Source organism: Ictidomys tridecemlineatus, chromosome 10 (assembly GCF_052094955.1).
Source record: "Ictidomys tridecemlineatus isolate mIctTri1 chromosome 10, mIctTri1.hap1, whole genome shotgun sequence".
In the NCBI taxonomy this organism is placed as follows: domain Eukaryota; kingdom Metazoa; phylum Chordata; class Mammalia; order Rodentia; family Sciuridae; genus Ictidomys; species Ictidomys tridecemlineatus.
In genome coordinates this window covers 65,962,329-65,981,187 of record NC_135486.1, presented here as the reverse complement: position 1 = coordinate 65,981,187, position 18,859 = coordinate 65,962,329, and the positions used below count along the sequence as shown (strand labels likewise).

General features: G+C 48.4%; 1 protein-coding gene across 7 annotated transcripts in view; it reads left to right on the top strand.

The window, feature by feature from the left end:
- The window catches only part of Dip2c (disco interacting protein 2 homolog C), a 361,933-nt gene that overhangs the window by 332,954 nt on the left and 10,120 nt on the right, over positions 1-18,859 (top strand). For 5 of the 7 annotated variants that reach the window (XM_078023128.1, XM_078023125.1, XM_078023124.1 and 2 more), the window contains 4 exons: positions 330-359; positions 1,796-1,857; positions 16,075-16,132; positions 17,738-17,812. In XM_078023128.1, coding sequence (XP_077879254.1) covers positions 330-359; positions 1,796-1,857; positions 16,075-16,132; positions 17,738-17,812 — 225 coding nt within the window. The remainder of the gene's footprint in view (positions 1-329; positions 360-1,795; positions 1,858-16,074; positions 16,133-17,737; positions 17,813-18,859) is intronic. The other 2 variants (XM_078023126.1, XM_078023129.1) reach the window with 1 other exon arrangement.

Sequence of the window (18,859 nt, the reverse complement as noted above, 5' to 3'; positions counted from 1 at the left end):
CATCTTCCTCATTTACCAAAAATGACTCTCGTCCATGTGTCCAAGTAATCATCTAGTACTCTGCTGCTCTGTGGATATGTTGACATCTTTAAATTTTTTTTTTAGCCTTTAATGATACAGTGATTAATTTCAGTGATTTCCATATTTGACATTGTTTTTGATCTTCTTTTTACTTTGTTCTCTGCTTTCTGCATCTCCCCTCCCAACCCTCTTTTTCATCCCATTTTTATTGTTGGGTTGTGTTGTTTGTGTGTCTGTGTTGATTGTTTTGGTTTCTGTTGGTCTGGTGTCCTCTCCTCTCTTCCTGTTTCCCCCTCCTGCTGCTGTAGCCCCACAGGCTGTGGACCCTGGCCGAGCAGGTAGGGGACTTTTCTGTTCACCATGCAGCGCCTACCACCCACCCACACACCTCCTGCCTTGCCCGCTTCCAGCCGTGAGACAGACTGGAAGTTGAGTGAGATTGACTGAGGGTCTCTAGACCCCGTGCCCCCCAGGGTGATGTCGCTGCACAGGTCTCTTCCTCTGTGTGGCACGTGCTGTTCTTCCATTGTGCATAATCAGTGGTTTCTTTGCCAGTTTGGATTCATCTCCATTTTCCATCATTTTCTTAGTGACCCATTTTTTGATTTGCTGTTTGTTTGATTGGCCATCTATGGTCACGTGTTGGCACTATAGAATATCAGATCAGTCCTTCACTCAATGCTAGTCTGTAACCCAGAGTCACTGAGCGGTCCTAGGTCAGCAAGAATGCCCTCTTCTGCATTGCACCATCCCTGCAGGGGCATCTCTGGGCTAATGTGCATGTGCTGTTCTTTTTCCTACCTTGGTAGTAAGATCCCAGCATTATCAAGTAGCATAGCACATTTTAACGTTGTCGTCTGGTTTTTATTCTTATATTTAAACATGTCTTTGGTACAAAAGTCAAGGTTCTCACCTGAAGAATTTTAGTGTTAATTCTTCAAATAAATTCTTAAGGATCCCCTTTTTTGGACAAATTAGCTGTGGGTTCTTTTTTTTTTTTTTTTTTTTGTCAACTGAGGTATTGCATTGCCTCCCCCAAGAAATGATTGGTTCCACTTGTAGCCTTAATACTGCCACCCAGTAGCACGATTGCTGGCCAGAAGTCAACCCAGCGTATCTTTTGAAGGGATTTCCGGTGCAAGAAGAGTCCTGGGCTGCCTTGTTATACACAGTCGGCTCTGACCGTAAGGTCCTGCCCAGCTGACAGGGATGAACATGCCACCTTCCTGATTTATGACACAGACAAAAATAGCCTCCCAAGTCTGGAGAACTAAGGCACAGGTGGAACTAACAGGAACAAAATAATTATCTCTCATGTCCTTCTCCTCAATCTGTCAATTCACGTCACACGTCTGCTGCAGTATCTCAAACACTAAAAATACCCCTTTCTGGATGCGTGTATTAAATCTTCCCAGAAGACGAAGCTTCATATCCTTGACAGGCTGCTCTTGCTGGCCAGCCATTTTCTTAGCATTTTCAGATTTCTTTCAGTGGGCAAAATATGCGGTCCATGTCTTTATATATATATATATAAAAGAATGATTGATAGTCGAATGATGTGAAAGTCCAGTTTTATCCAAATAAGATATTGCTTTAATAATTGAGGTTATCAAACTAAAAGTTAACAGTTGTGTTGGAGAGGTGTGTTTAGCACCATTAGTTTTTGTCCTCAGTTTAAGGTTTTACCCAAGAAATGCTTACCAGCTAGGAGAGCCATAGACCCAATTTTCTTCCACACAACCTTGAGTTAACCACACTGTGTCATTGCTTGCAGGGGACCTCAGGACCTGACCCAACCACTGTCTATGTTGACATGAGAGCCCTGAGACATGACAGGTATGGTACCCTGGTGGGTTTTTCTTTTTTTCTAGTTGGCTGCCTGGCTCACAGGTGCCCACCTAGGAGGAGCAGCCGCATGGTTCACCTCATTCTCGGTGTGATTATCTTATGGATAAAGTGAGAGACTTGGGCAAGTTGGCTCAAGCACTGCAGGTAGCACTTGGAGGTACTGGCAGAGCAGCCACAGTCACTGCCACTGCCAGCTCACCAGGAGGCAGGCAGTGTGTTCTGTCCTTGACCATTTCAGGCTGCATTTTGTACCTCAAACATATCAGCATTCTGCGCACTTGTGAAGGAGTGTCCATGGAAAGTTCCAGTGGAAGTCAAGTTGCCTTTTCTGTGCAGCTTGTTGAGCGACCGCCTAAGCAAGCCTGAAAGGTGATATTGTGTAGATAGGAAGCCTGGGGATGAGGGGTGAAGCAAGAAGAGAAGACCATTAGAGATGCCCCAAGAGAGGGGACCTGTTAAAACGCACTGAAGTGGATAATTTGGTTTGATGATTCTGCAGGTGTCCAGGCATTATGTGATGGGCAGACTTTGACACACATCATTGTCTTTCATAGTGTGTGGCCAGCTCTCAGTGACTTCGTTGCCATGTGCCAGACACTGAGCTGCTCACCCTGCATTTCTCATTTGCTCACCCATCAACACCCATCCAATACCTACTGTGTCGCTTGCCACAGTAAATGTTGACATCTGGTCAGGAGGTGGGGACTGGGCAGTGCTCTTTGGTGTTGGGAGCTTCCAGTTCCCATGTTTGTGAATGTGTTGGGATGGGCAGGGCAGGCCCATAGGCCTCAGAACTCTTTGGGCCAGGAGGGCCCTGCAGACCCCCGTTGGCCCCTGGGCAGGGAACGCTGCCTGGGCTCATCAGCAATTCTCAGCAGGGCTCTCATGCCCCCAGTGGATGTCTGGACACACCTGATGTCATCTTTGATTGGGTGATTCCGTGGACAGTACCACTGCCATCTAGTGGGTGGAGGCCAGGGGTGCTGCCAAACCTCCTACAGTGCACAGGACAAGTGACATTGTCAATCGTGCCCCAAGTGAGAAGCACCATATGTTTACCTGTGTCACTTAGAGTTGCCCACCTGGCCCCAGTGGATCTGCGTGAACCGCCTGTTCAAAAAACCTATGTGCTGTGCAGTTAGGGAATCAGCAGGTGAGGGGCCCTGTGCTTGCAGCCCCTCAGAAGGCACTGGAGACCAAGGCCCAAAGGAAGAGGCTGCCCCCGAACCCTTGGCTGCATCTCAGCAATGCTCAGTCCAGAACATTTTCAAAATTCAGAGACTTAGGACAATGAAAACGTTGTTCCGGGAGTGTAGTTTTCCAAGTGATGACTTCTGGGCTTTACAACAAACCTATTGTACCTCCTATAAAAAGTATTTGAAAGTAATTTTATATTTGTATAACTTCCTCAAAAAGTGAAGACTGTTCCATCAGAGACTCGCTTCAGTCATGTCATGCGTTTCTGTCTGGCCTGGCCCTCAAAATTCATAGAGAACAAATTATAATGCACTATGCAAAAAAAACTGCTAAACTTTGTGTTAAGAGTACCTTGGAAATCAGAGAAGGTCGGAGGCTGGAGTTAAAGATTTTTCCCTTTTGTAAAAGGTCACAGCATCCCGGGAGCTTCTTTGACCAGTGGTTTTTTTGAAGCTACTTTTTGACTCTCTTCAGTGCAGCCAATCCGTTGAGAAGGGGTATGACTCAGGAAAGGGAAGTGAGAGCCAGTGCAGTTATGATGATAAAGAAGAAACACTGAGCCTCAGATCAGTTTGCTGTGCTAGAAAGAGCAGGCAGTCTCGTCCTCGGATGGGCTTCCTTCCTTCTTTAATCCTGGCCAGGTCAATGATCCTTCCAAGTGAAGTTTTGCCCTAATTTGTGAAGTAATCTGTAGGCATATTGAAACAGAGTGCTCTGAGACTGGAGCTCAGAGCTCAGCCGGTGAGCATATCACACCCCAGGTGGGCAGCACACTACCTGTGATAGTGGACAAGGCTGTTTACTCCCCCAGAGTGGCCCCGTAGCCTGCTCCTCACAAGGTGGTGTACACAGACCCATGTGTCTGCTCGGCCTGTCCTTAGCAACCTTCAGCCTGGGTCCATCTCTGTTCTTTGGTGTGATCACAGTGGGGTTTCCTAGACTTGGAGCCTCCACACACTTGTCTGTCAGGGGAGCTTGGGAAGCTGTCAGATGGAGGGTGGTGGTTGGGTGGCCAGGTGGCATTTTTCCCCACAGAGGCCTCACCTCTCCATCGCCAGTGTTCCAGGTGCTGCCCTCAGGGTAACACACTTGCCTGTAGCAAGACCAGCAGCTGGAAGACATGAACCAGGAGGGCTGTAAGGAGACTGTTTCTTTCCTGTGACTATTCCTGTGAGAATGGAGTGGTGGCTTTCTCACTTCAGCTGTATTAGGCTCTGTCTCAAGGATTAATTACTTTTCCTATTGCTTTAATGGTACATTCACATGGGAGTCCTAGGCACCCGCCCAGTTACCATGTAATTGACCTGGGGCAGGTTAACTTATCAGCCCTTGTGGGGCGGCTCCCTGAAGGCTGGGGAGAGTCACAAGGAGGTCTGCCTGGTGGAAGCAAGTGATCACATAGGTGTGTTAGCCATTTCTACTTGATTTTACACCTTTATTTTTAATACTCATTTTTTTTAATGTGGTGCTAAGGATCGAACCCAGTGCCTCATGCATGCCAGGCAAGCATGCTACCACTTGAGCCACATCCCTAGCCCCTTTAATACCCATTTTATTCTTGGAGCCCCTAAGGTGGGCACTGGGCAATCTGCATTTGTTATAGGTTTCCATGGAGACAATCCCTGTATCTTGAATAAAGGTATTCCCCACACATACAAGGGGGAAAATAATTAAATGTTTTTTTGTTTGTTTTGGTTTTTTTTTTAGAATTTTAATATTTATTTTTTAGTTATTGGCGGACACAACATCTTTCTTTGTATGTGGTGCTGAGAATCAAACCTGGGCCGCACGCATGCCAGGCGAGCGCGCTACCGCTTGAGCCACATCCCCAGCCCATAATGAAATGTTTTGAAGCAATCTGAAAGCAAATGCTAGTCTTGTTAGTTTTAAAAATATTTTATACATATATATAAAGTGAATTCACAGTCAATCACTCATTAGCTCTTAAGCTTTAGAAAGGAAAGAAAACTATTTTTTTCACATATTTAATCCTTTTTTGTATTTTTTTATACTTTTTTAGTAATTGTTTTTTACAGGGCTGAGGACCGAACCCAGGGCCTTGCGCATGCTAGGCAAGCGCTCTGCCACGGGGCTAAATCCCCAACCCCTTTTTTCACATATTTAAAGAAATAGTTTTAACAGTTTGTCTAATCTTACGAAAGCAATGTTAGTATAAAGACCTACAATGAAAACTTCCTTAGCTTCCTCAGTACTTGAAACCCAAAGCCATAATTAACGTAGTATCTATAAACAGATACTATGTTAATTCCCAGCCAGTGGTTACCTGTGGATCAAGATCCTGATCCTGAAGAAAGCAGGCAGAGAATAAATGTAGATCTATGGACCTGATTTCATCAGCAGCAGCATGGGAGGAGCAAGGACAGATTGAGACAGAAGGGCAAATCAGGGGCCCTCTGCTAGGTCAGTCCTGGTGTGTAGGGGTGGCATATATGCATGTGTGTGTGTTGTGTATACACGTATGTGATACATATGCAAGCGTACGAGCATGAATGTGTTGCCTGTGAGTTGGAGTGTGTTATGAATGTGTGTGCTAGTGTGTGCGCCTCGTGTTATGTTTGTGCATAAGTATGTTGTAAGTACAGTATGTGGGCAAATGTGCATGTGAGTTTGCAAGGGTGTTGTGTGTCACAAATGTGAGCAGGTGATGTGCTGCAGGTGTGTTTGTGTGTTTCAGGCATGTGTATACATGTGTTGACATGTAAGTTAATGTTTTGAAAATGCATGAGGGTTTTCACATTGAGGGTTTTCAAATGTGAGTGAACCCATGCATGAGTGTCTGTGATTGAGTGTTGTGTGTAGTTGTGTGTGTGCAGGTGTGTAAAATTGCACAGGTCTGCATGGTGGAGGGCATGTGAGTGTATATGAGGATTCCCTGGGATCGTGCCAGGGTCAGCAGCTGGCCCATCACTTAGTTCGTTGTGGCCTCTGGCCCTAGCAGATGGGAATGGGTCCTTACATGGAGCTCACAATTCACTGCTGAATACTCCCGTCTCCAGCCTCTGACTGCATCGCACTGTCCTGGGATGAACAGTGGGCATGGGAGTCCTGCTGCTGTTCGTTTGTGCCGGCCTCAACCTGCTGCCACAGTCCTTCATGGACCAGAGCTGAGCCTCACCTAGTCTCTGGCTGTGCTAAATCTGACATGATGGGTGCAGTGAGGTTAGGTCAGGCTAAAGCCCTGACTTCTGGGCCCAGTTCTACCACTTTCTAACTGTAAAATGGTGGTAGTGGTACGTACTCTTAGAATTGTTGTGAGGATTCAAATTTAACATACTCCAGTGCTTGGGACAGTGCCTGACAAGTGAGCCTCATACGTGATGTCTTACATGGTCATGTACTCCCATGCTCATATGAATCATGTGGACTCACTCGTTTGTACTTGTGTCTTAGTCTCTGAGAGCATTAGATTCCAGGGTCCCCTGCATATACTCCAGTCCCTTCTATAACATGGTGGCACATTTGCACATCCCCCAAATACTGTATAGCATCTCTAGATTACTTATAATACCTAACACAGTGCACATCCTGTTTAAGTCATTGTTGTGCTATATTGTCTAAGGAATAATGAGAGAATATCCCATGCAGTTTCCAAAACCATTTTCAGTCTGCGATTGCCTATGTCCACTGATGTAGACCTGCTGACATGCAGGGCCTGCTGCATTTGCCTTTCATCTTTATTATCCACACACATTTTCCTCCTTGATTTCGGCTTTGGCTGTCATCCAGCACGAAAGCAGCTTTCTAATTGGTTGTTTGGGCCCAGCACAATACCACAGAATCGTGAGTGTGGCGTGGTTCTTGTGATTGATAGAACAGTACTTGTGAAGTATTCTTGAAAGTCAGGTGACCTTTTAACAGAGACAACTGAAAAGTGAAAGAACAGCGTCCATTGTGTGCAGTGTCTGCTGTGGTTGTTGGATGTGAATTTCCTCTGAGGAGAGTCAGTCTTTGTGGGGTTGCTTCCGTTCTCCCCTGGGCCTGATTAAAATCACAGTCCTCAAAGTCTCCTGGGTACATGAGAAAGAGGGCAGCTGTAGGCACCATGCAGCACCAGATCATGTGAGAGTGCATCCATGCCCTCCTCCCGGGACACCAGCCTGGGCCCAGAGGCAGCCTCCTAGGCCTGCCCCAGAATCTTGGCCAGGAGCCAGCAGAGGCCAGCGTTTTGCTGTAATTCTTTAATCTTTGCTTTTTAAAAATTCCCATCCAAAGTCACACCCTAAAATCTTGACTACTTTTAGTCTTTAAATCTCATTCGAATTTCTTCTTCTGTCTTGTTCTGTGACCTTAAGTCTTTCTTAAGTGTTTCTTTGGCTTTTGAGTGAGGGGATTGCAGAAGTGGATGTCCAGTCCCTGCCCCTTCTGGGAGCCCCTGAGGCTGCAGCTTGTCCCCACCCTCCGCCTCCCCCACCCTCCACCAGGCTGAGGGGGCCCCTCCTCCCACGCCCTGGTGTTCCCCCTTGTCCATCTGCAAACATGACATGGTAGAGGTTATTAAAATATGAGAGGCCAAACCCCCTGGCCCTTCTTGGTGGCAGCAGTACCATCTCTCTCCCAGTAACAACAAGCACCTCCTGGGATCACTTGATGATGTTCTTTGGCTTTAGGGACAGCACGATGGCTCCTCTTTTGTTTAAATAAGCAGACGCTCCTTTTATGCCCTTTTGGTGGAGAAGCTGCTTTTCTGCTCAGAGGTGAGCACGAACACTGCTCAGGGCTGTGTCTCTTCTGTGCCCTTCCTGTGTCAGCAGGTGGTGATAGAGTGACAGACATCATGAATGGTGCTTTGCCTCAGCCCTCACCTGCTTTATTCATTTCTGCAGGTTGCTTGTCCCTCACTTCAGCCCCTTCCTGCCTGCCATTCTGCAGATCTGTAAGCCAAAGGAGAAAGCAAGCCAGCCTCTGTGGAGGGGCATGTGCTTTCAAAATTGTATGCTGATATTTTCTGCTAAAAAAGGATCAACACGCTTAGAAACAAAATTCAGAGGGATATGATGGACCTCATCAGGCTCCTGGGAGGTCCCCGTGAGGGGACGGTCCCCCGTAGCTTTCTCACTAAGAACCCAAACCATGAGGAACCCCAGAAGATATTTTATTTCATTTTTCCCCCATATTCTTTATTGGAGCATTATAGTGGTCCATGGTGGTGGGATCTGTTGTCACGTGTTCGTACATGCACACAATACAACAGTACAGCTTGGCCAATATCATTTCTCAGTGTTCCCGCCACCCTCCCCCAGTCCCTTTCCTCTACCTATTTCCCTTCTATTTCCATGAGATCATCAACCTTTCTTTTCCCTTTTCCTCTTTAGCTTCCACATAGGAGAGAAAACATATGACCCTTGAATTCCTGAGTTTGGCTTATTTAGCTTAACATAATGATCTAAAGTTATGTCCATTTTCCTACCAATGACATATTTCATTCTATTCTGTGAATGAATAAAACTCTAGTGTGTACATATGCCCATTTTCTTTATTCATTCACCTATTGATGGACACTTCAGCTGGTTCCAGAGTTGGTCTGTTTAAACTCTGCTGTTGTCAATGTGGGTGTGCGTATATGTCAACTACGGTAGGCTGACTTTTATTCTTTAGGATAAATACTGAGCAGTGGTGGATCTGTGTCGTACCGGGCTCTATGCCTCGTCTTGAGGAACCTCCTCGCCGACTTCCAAAGTGGTTGTACTAATTTACAGTCCCACCAGCAGTGGGAAAGTGCACCTTTTTCTCCTCATCTTCTCCAGCATTAATCATTATTCATGTTCTTGATGGTGGCCATTCTAACTGGAGTGAGATGAAATCTCAGTTTTGATTGGTGTTTCCCTAAAGGCTAATGGTGTGGAACATTTTCTTCATATATTTGTTGGCCATTTGTGTTTCTGCCCCAAAAGGATATTCAAATGATTTTTGAAATGTTTTTCAATGTTTCAATTGTGGTAAAATGCAGATAAAAGTGCTGTCTTGACTGTTTTCAAGTGCACAGTTCGGTGGCATTAAGTGCATTTGCATCATTGTGCAGCCATCACCCTGGTCCATGTCCAGAACTCTTCCCATCCCAAATCAAAAGTGTCCCCATTAAACATTAATCCCCCTCATTCCTGGTCCTCCCCAAACATCCTCCTTTCTGTCCCTATGTATTTGATCACTCTGCCTTGGATGAGGAGTCTTTGTGTTTTGTGTAGTGTAATGCCCTCAGGGTCCACTCGTGTTGTGACAGAGGTAGAATTTCTTTCCATTTGGAGATGGAGGGGTTATGTGGATGTCCCATCCTTACCACTTGAGGGGTCCCTGTCCTGCTTTCCACAGTAGCTCTGGCCCTGTGTGTTCCTATCTGCGGTGCACAGTGTGCCAGTGTCTTGTACGTGTCACATTTATTTCCTGGCTTAATGATAGTGGCCATCTTCATGGGGGTGTGGTTGGGCCTTGTGGTTTTTATTTGCTTTTCATTAGTGATTATGATTTTGAGCATCTTCTCTTGCTATTAAGCATTCATATACTTTCTTTCGAGAAGTGACTATTTAAGTCCTTTGCCCAGTTTTTAACTGTTTGTTGTTGTTGAGTTGTAGCAATTCCTTGATATTCTAGCTATGAATTAGCCCCTTATCATATGAATGATTTGCAAATCTTTCCATGTGTTTCATGGCTCTCTTTTGCATCTGATTGATCCAATGGTGTCCCTTGATGCACAGAGCTTTTTAAGTTTTGATGTAGCACAGTTTACCCTTTTTTTTCTTTTTGCCATCTATGCTTTTGGTATCTCATCCAAGAAATAATGGGCAAATCCAGTGTCAGGAAACATATCCTCAATGTTTTCTCTTGATAGACCTTTATTTTATTCATTTATTTATATGCAGTGCTGAGAATTGAACCCACATGTGAAGCAAACGCTCTACCACTGAGCCATGATCCCCACCTACCCCCAATGTTTTCTCTTAGTAGTTTATAGTTTTAACTGTTGCATTTAGATCATTGATCCTCTTTGGGTTAAATAATTTTGAATTATATTATTTAAAGGAAGGGACAGTATTCCTGTAGAATGTCAGTGTAATCCAGGACAAAAATAACTTGGGAAATACCCCTGATTAATGCAAGTTTAAGAAACAATCCGGTTGCGCACGCCTGTAATCCCAATGTCTTGGGAAGCTGAGGCAGGAGGATAGCAAATTCAAAACCAGCCTCAGCAACTTAGTAAGTCAACTAAAACAACTTAAATCCCCATCTCAAAGTAAAAAATAAAAAGGGCCGGGAATGTGGCTTAGTGATTAAGTGCCTCTGGTTTCAATCCCCAGTACTAAAAGGACAAAGGATAGCTAAGTGCAGTGACGCAGGATGAGCCCCACACTACAGGGGGAACTGTAAGGAATGCTGTTGGAACTGGCACCGAGACTGTGGGTCACACAGCAGATCAGTGTTAGTACCTGTAGCCAACACCTGCTCTGTGATGATGTTAGAGAAGATCCCTAGGAGGAGACACACACTGGATGCTTAAGAGTAAAGCGGTCATGACGATTTTGACTTGTCCTCAGATGGAAAAGAAGTGTGTATGAGGCGGGGAGGGGAGGAAGGGAGAGAATGATGGGGAGAGAAAGAACTAGTACAAAGGATAAAGCAAAGGGAGTGGAACAGGAGTGATAGAGGAATCTGGGGAGGAGATATTACAAGTGGTCTTTTTACTATTTTCATTACTGCTTATTTTCTATAATTGGAATTTTAAGCAGAATTTTCTGGAAACAATGCTCATACATGTATAAAATCCAGAATTATTTTTTAAGTATTTTTATTCCTACTAAAAAAGGAAAACTTGGCTCATGTTAGTTAAGACCTCCTGGGTGAGAAGTAACAAGAAGAAGGGTAGGACTTGTAGCTACCAGTGATTGATGGCGGAGATGGAGCTGGAGCCTGGAACCTGGAACCTGGAGCCTGGAGCCTGGGGTGTACCAGTGCCAGGAGGGGCCTAGAAGCAAAATCCAGAAGACCCTCCCAGGCTCTCCACGCTTGCCCCTGCTCCTCTCTGCGGTGCTGTGTGCAGACTTCTCTGTGAATTGATTGGCTTCTGTGCATTTATACCACTTGGGTGAATCCTATGGCCCTGTGGGACATGAGCCCACTTACCTTCCCTGCAGACATGGGCTTGGTCCCAAGGGGCAGAAGATATTCCTTTCATGAGGTTCCTTGTCTCTCATCTCAAAAGTCAGGGTGAGTCACCCTGTACACTGTGATGCCTTCTGAAGAGGCCAGTGGGGAGTGCACTTGGTGAAGCTTGCAAAGATGACCTCAGTCAAGGGAACAAGGTCAACATCACCATCAGTGAGAAGACCTTTGATGTGAAGGGCACTTACCTCTGAGCATTCTCCAAAATACCTTGTAACATATTTAATCACCAGAAAAATATCAGACAAATCCAAAATGAAGGGCATCCTGAGAAGCTTCTCACACATCCTCTAGACTGTCCTGGTCAGAACAGGGTAATTCTGAGAGGCCTGCACAGCCCAAGGAGAAGAATGTCTCGGGGATCCTGAAGAGGTCCTGTTGCAAGAAAGAGACATTAGGGAGGACTAAGGGAGTGGAAATAAATGGCAAGTTAATGATATCTCAATGTTGGTTCGTTAACTACATCTAAAGTCAGGTGTGCTGGGTACAGTGGAGCATGCCTGTCATCCTCGTGGCTCAGGAGGCTGAAACAGGAGGATTGAGAGTTCAAAGCCAGCCTCAGCAACTTAGCAAGACCCTAAGCAACTTAATGAGACCCTTTCTCTAAATCAAATATTTAAAAGGGCTAGGGATGTGGCTTGGTAGTTAAGTGCCCCCTGGGTTCAGTCTCTAGTACCAAAAAAAAAAAAAAAATGTGTTTTAAGATTGGGGTTTATAGTAGGGGAACATGGGAACTCCTACTCTCCATTTAGTTTTTCTTAAATATGAACTTGCCCTGAAAAATAAAGCATATTGAGTCTTTAAAAAAAATTGGTGGGGGAGTAGTCTGACAGAAGAGTCTGGATTTAGAGAGGAGGCGGTGTAGAAGGCGGGCAGAGTCTACATAGGTGCTTCTCTCTGATGAACTGTTCGTCTCCTTCACTTGCAGGTGGTTGGCACCTGGACTTTCATGCTAGAAACCGCTCCCTGTTGGTCTAGCAATGTCCACTGTAGGTCATCCGATGCTGGAATGTGTAGGTTGTCCTGATTCCTGGGAGAACCTTCCTGTAGAAATAATAGTGCTTTGGGTGTATTTTGTTATCTTGTGAGTGGTTTTGGGGGAGTGTGAATGCAATGTCTTAGTGCTAAATTTGCAGATTTTTTTTCTTTGTGATTTCAATGATCCTTTCTTATGTGCATTGCTTGTTGCAAAGAAAATAATATGTTATGATCCAAACTTTGACACTAAAACTTGCCTGATTCTGCTCCTCTTGTACTGCTTCAGCTTCCAGGAAGCTGAGGATGAAGTTTAGTCATAGCACTGATATTAATTAACCAAGAGTTTTTGAGTGTTGGATTTCCCTTTTCATTCAGGGGAATTTTTTAAAAAACTTGTTCAAACAATCTTATTATATTCAGTATTTTAGCTGCTCCACATTATTTTTGGAATATATGATTTAAAATTTTGATGAAAAGTTTTGGTTGGTTTTTCCAGCAGCCTGTCCTTAAATGCCAGCAGTGGTGAGACAGCAGCTCCATTTTACACGACTAGCTGGTCTGGGTCTGTCCTGCCCCCTCCCCTGTGGCTGCTCGAGTCGTGCTGGTTTTCGAGGTAGAGGGTGCAGAGGATGTTCATCTTCTACTTCAGAGGACAGGGGTGGCGGTGCTGGCAGCGTGGAGGGTGGCTCCCCTGACTCTCCTGACCGTCTGCATCAGGGTGCTCCCCACACCACGTTCGTGCCACGCAGCATTGAGCGGCCCCACCTTTGGTAATTCTGAAGTGGTTGCATCTCCGGCAGGAGAAACCGTGTCCTGTCTCTACCCTCCTTTGCTGGGCACATCATGTGGCTTTGCTTTGTCATTGTTACTAAGATGTCTTCAGAACCAGTGTTTTGATGGACACAACTAGTCATGTGGGGATCGGCGAGCGCAGGGTCCCAGGGGAGGGTGGCTGTGTGCATCCCTCTGCGTGGGCTCCGACATGGCTCCTTGCCCCTTTGGTGAAAATCCTAGAGGAAGAGTGTTTCTTCACATGACTGGGTAGGACTGGAGGGGATATAACCCTGTGGCTTTGCTCAGGCAAAGGCAGTGATGACAAGGGTGAAGGGTACCAAAAGTTCTCTCAGAGCCCTCGTGTCCTGTCACACCCAAGGCTGTGCCACCAGCCGCTGGCTCTGGGCTCCAAGGTGTCCCTTTCAGTGGAATACAGCATGGTGACCTGGGGTCAGCTCATTTCCAGTTCCAGGAGAGAGCATGAGAGCCCATAATTGATGGCCAACCTCCCTCAGTGCTCTCCTTCTGTAATGAAAGGTTAAACTTCAAGTCTGCTTAACAGCTGAGGACAGGGAACACATTTCCCAGCCCAGGATTATACTTGACTCAATGAAGGATGATGGGGCACAGGTCCAGGCTTCGGACTTGATGCAGACACCAGCTGAGTTGCTTTGCAGTCTCCATGTGAAAAGCACTCGGCTCAGCCAGTGTACTCTTCAGAGGACGCCCAGCCACGACGGGTTGCGCTCACCTCCTGGGGCCTGTCCAGCTACAGACATGGACATGGGAGGCAGCAAGAGAAGTGGGAGCAAAGTCCAGCTCCCACACCTGTTGAATGGGCTCCTAGACTGTCCGAAACAGACTGGGCAGCTTTACCAGGGAGGCGTGTGCCACTCCACGGGAGATGGCCTCCACTAGAGTTCTGTCTCAGTGTGGTCTCTCCGTGAGGACAAGATGCCTCTCTCCCTCCCAGCCTCACTCCGGCCAGCCTGCTCTGCAGGGTCAGCTGGCTGACTTGGTGTCATCTGGTGGACTGGTCCTAACTGAGCAGATGTGAGCCACCACCACCTTGTGTCATTTGTAGCTCTCACACTGTGGGTGCAGCCCCCTGGTCATCCGGGGTACCCAGCTTATTCAGCTTGCGCAACAGCTGACCGCCTAGGAGCTGTATCCCGGGCCGAGGAGGTTGTGTCAAGCAGGGTGACCTGGGTCTTCCTGGGGCTCACACTTTCGCCCTGCAGAGCACTTGTGTCCATGGTGCTTCCCTGGCCATCTTTCTCCCTGCGGGTTCTGTAGGCCTTGAGGAAACCAGCCCTTGGCTGTGTGGGCTGCAGCCCCAGCTCCAGCTCTCAGAGGTGTCTTTTCCTTCACTTGGGAGGCAGCAAATGCTTGGGTTGTGGGTGTTTTTGTTGCTTGTGTCGTTAGAGGGATCCTTGGGGGGCCTTGCCTGATGAGACCTCGGGCTTTTCACTCAGGGCAGCCTGAGAGATCCCAGCGCTCTGCCCTGCCCCTGCTGTGATAGAAGAGAAGCAAGCACCTTCCAGTTCTGAACAGAGAGGAAGTTATGCACCAGGGACCCTCCGTGTAGCCCACGTTTCAGACGAAGGCTCAGCTGGGATTCCATCTCTGTCTCCTGGGAGGCTGAGGGTCACCCAGGGGAAGGGCAGGAGAGAGAAATCCGAAAGGGGCAGAGGGCAGGCCTGGCCCGTGTGCCTGCAGGGAGAGCCTTCGCCTTGCTCCCTGCCTGCCCTCCCCGAGATGGGCAGAGAGCCAGGAGGCCAAGGCCTGTAGTCCTGGACATTGACAGAGTCCAGGACTATTCTCTTGTCATGTTCTTATCTCAAATAGCCGGGCTTCCTAGGTGAGACTGTGGTGCCCTGACTGAAGTCATCCCAGGAATGACACAGCTGTCAGAGCTGCTGGGTGCCTCTGACCCCAGGCCTAGCAGGGGTTCTGCGGACCTGAATACAGTGCTGCAGAGTGGGTGACAGAAACAGACGGCACGTCCAAAACAGCCCTCAAACATTTTAAGCTCAGGGCCACTCCCTGATCTCGTCATGTGGCCTTTGCATGGTCTGTATGTCCTGCCGCCCACCTTGGACAGCAGCAGCCCCAGATGCTGAGGTGAGGTGGCCTCACGCTCTCATCCTTCCCTCTGGCTGTCTCTGCTCACCCTCACCCCCTGCCGGCTGCCAATTTTCCCCAGCTGGTTTGGCCCCCATTCTCAATTGCTATCTCCACCAAGTCGCCAGGGTCTGAATCCACAGTTAGCCAGCTAGCCATGGGACCCTGGCTCGGTCACTTGAATGACCGCACAATGCAGGGCAGCAGCACAGACCTCCAGATGAGCAGGGCAGAGCCACCTCCGTTGGAGTGCACCGCTGATTACTTCTTTTGGAAAGTGCCAGCTTCTGATCTCGTGCCCTGGCATGGCCGACTTCTGTCAGAGCTGGTTGTTCACGGTAGCCTCCTGGGAGCATGCTGGCGGTGGGCTTCGAGGGTGCCCACCCTGCATCGGCTCAGTGCCCACTCATGAGGATGGAACCCAGTGCCTCACCGTTCTAGGCGAGCACTCCACCACTAAGCCACAAACCAGCCTCAATATGTTTTAATTTAAAGAGTTTTGCTCTCTGCCCAATTGGCCAAGGCAGACTTGGGTAAGGAGGTGCCTCGGGCTGCTGTGGCCCATGGGTCCCACCTGGCCAGCGTGTGTGGCCCGCATCTGGGCAGAGCGTGAGTGCTCCAGGACCAGGTGTCGCTGCCCTTTGTGATTGGCAGCTCTTTAAGAATGCCACTTAACCCTGACTCTTCCCCTCTCAGTGCGTATGCCACGTTGAACCTGGGTTAAGTGCAGACTTCCCACATCCGGAACTGTGCCCTGGTCTCTTTCTGAGGCTTTTGCTGATGTCCTCACCACATTCCTGACAGCACAGGTCTCTGCTGTGGGGCCGTCTGTCCTGTCAGGAGTCCTGCCGTTGCTGTTGGTTAATGCTCAGAATCAACGCCCTTTAACCTGGGCGGCAGAAGGTGCCAGTGGTACAGAAATCCCACTGACTGAGTAATGTTGTCTGTTTCCCTTTGCAGAGTCCGGCTAGTGGAAAGAGGATCTCCTCACAGCTTGCCCTTGATGGAATCCGGAAAAGTGAGTACTGAGAGAGGAAGGCCACACCTCTGTGAGTGTGCTTTCCAGAATATTTCTTTTCCAAAAATTTTCTTAAAAACAATGTACCAGGACTTACAGCCATGAGTATAGAGCATCAAGATTATAATGTATTAAACAAGTTCCCCACCCACCCCTTGTAAAATTTGGGAAATAGGCATCTATTGCTCTGTGAAGTGACCAGGAGGCCTGTGCCTTCTGTCTAGGCATGACCTCTGTTCCCAAAAGTGTATCTGAAATGGCTGCTCCAGCTCCAGTCATCGTTCCTGTGTTCCAGATAGCAGGAGGAAAAACAGAATACGTAAACAGAATGGTACAGTCCACAAGAAAGGTTCCGCAGCTGTGTTAGGCTTACACACTATTGACAAGAATTTAGTCACATGATCAGACCTAGCTCAAAGGAAGGTTGTAAACTATGGTGTTGAAATCTGAATTCAATCAGGGTAAATCAAAGTATCTACAACTGTGGGAGGAGGTGGAGAATGGGTATCAGGGACAGCTGTGAAGGTTCTGCCACAGGAGTCAGATCGTTCAGAGACCCAAAGAGCACGGTATACATTTCTACCTAAGTGAAGACCTGCTTTCTCTTTGGCCCCAATGGACAGAACCCTTCTTCACTGGCATAATTCTGAAAGCATCTTGTGTTGCTCTGGACCTTTCAGAATCTGTGTCTATGTGACTCAAGGTAGACCTTGCGAAGCCAGTCCTAACGATGGCGGGGGCTCCGCACTGTCCTTGCCCAGTGGCAGACACAGCTTCAGAGACAGGGCTGTCAAACTTTGTGTGCAGCCTGATGGCTTGCAGGGTCCCATGTTTTCACCGAGGTGGCTTGCCCTGCCTCCACGATGTGACCTGAGAGTTGCTGGAGGAGGCAGGCTGCACTTGAGATTGCAAGAGTGGACCTTAGGTTCTGCAGACTGCTCTCGGAGAGCTCGGAGCTCTGCTGAGCCCTGCGTCCCCTGAGCAGAGAGGCTTGACGCCAGCCTTCCCTGTGATAGAAGGTGGTCCGCAGGGGCTCCCTGCGGCCCGAGTTGGGGGGCAGTGGGAAGAGATGGTGTCAGCACCGACTTTCTGGTCAGAACCCCAGGCTCTCCAGGAGGGTCCAGAGCTTTTGACTTCCAGCTACCCGAGAAGCAGCCTGCTCCTGTGCTGCTGGCAAGAGCCACGTCACACTCATCCCGACAACCTCATGCTGTGCCCCCACCCAAGGTTAGGGCCGACCACAGGCATTGCCTGTGTGCTCTGATGTTAAAGTCAATATAAAGAAATCCCCAGAGAACAGAAAAGCCCTCTGTGTCAGGCCGCCCTGAAGGGTGTACATCCCTCACCATGTTTTGGTTCAAAATTCTTTGCATGATTTTCAGCAGATTTGGTTCATTTCAGCTTCACTGACGATCAAGACTCCTTTCTAAGGTCCCTTGACAGACACGTGGTGGTAGCACCGTGACACTGAAAGCGTAATATCGTGGCACATGCCCTTCACATAATGCCCTGGTGCTTTCTGAATGAGCCTTCAAGAGGCAGCGGGCTCGTCTGTCCCTCTGCCTCTCTAGCTATTGTCAACAGTTTTCCTCCTCTCCCAAACAGATTCTTCCTGGGGTTCGGATCATAATTGCCAACCCGGAGACTAAAGGACCGCTGGGGGACTCACACCTTGGGGAGGTGAGTTCCGGAGCTGCCTCCACAGGCCTGTCCCCAAGACAAGCCTGTGTTGTCATGGGTCTGCTCTTTCTGCCTCAGAGGACCTGCCCCGCTGGCCCTGGACCACAGCACGTGCTCTATCTGCACAAGGACTGGCCGGGGAGTGGTGCTAGATAGTGGTATTGCCTAGGGGACTCCAGAAAGGACCGAGTTGGAAACCGGGATTCCCTTAGGAATAGCCACTGAGTCTCTGCAAAGAGCTTACGGGATGCCGCGGTGTCTCCTCCCTTCTTGGTTCTTGAATTTGTTTTCCCCGGGGTGGGGGCAGTGGCATGCATTGCTGAGGACCCTCCAATGACAGGGAACAGCCCCGAGGAGTCTCAGAATCACAGCAGTGAGAGGTGGCACCCAGGGAGCAGAGGAATGGCAGTCACATGTCACTCCAGATCAGAGAGCTCAGTCACTGTGTCCAGAAGGAATCCCTCCCTGAGTGGCCCTCAGCCCTCTGCGGCTTTGTCCCCACTGTGCTGGCTGGATGTGGCTAGAAAGCAGCCCCTCCCTGTGCTGCCAGTCTCCAGCTGGATTCTTGACCCCTGGTCTCAAGTAGTCCCTAGGGATGCGGGGCGCCAGGTGTCCCACATTGGTCCTCTCTCTCCACTGAGGAGGGAGAGGGAAAGAGGACCATGTCCCAGCCTCCATGCCCGGACCAGCGCGTCCCCTCCACACCTGCAGTCCTGCCTAGGGCCAAACCTGCCAGTGCCCTGTTGCCAGCCAGGGACGTCTCTGCTGCAGTCCCACCAGCCCCCCTCCCTGCCCCAGCTGTGTCCCCAGCCCTAGGATGGAGTGGCATACCTAGGAACACTCTCCCCCCCCTGCCCTGCCATGGGTAGACATGACTGGTGAACAGGTCCTGACCAGTTCTCGGCCCACCTTCCTTTTCATCTTTCATCTGGGGTCATCAGAGTCTTTCAATCACTGAGAACTGAGATGGTGGTGTTCCGGGCAGCTCTTACTAGGAGTTTCCTTTAAACATGTTCCTAGAGGGGGATCTAGAAAGGAGATTGTGCC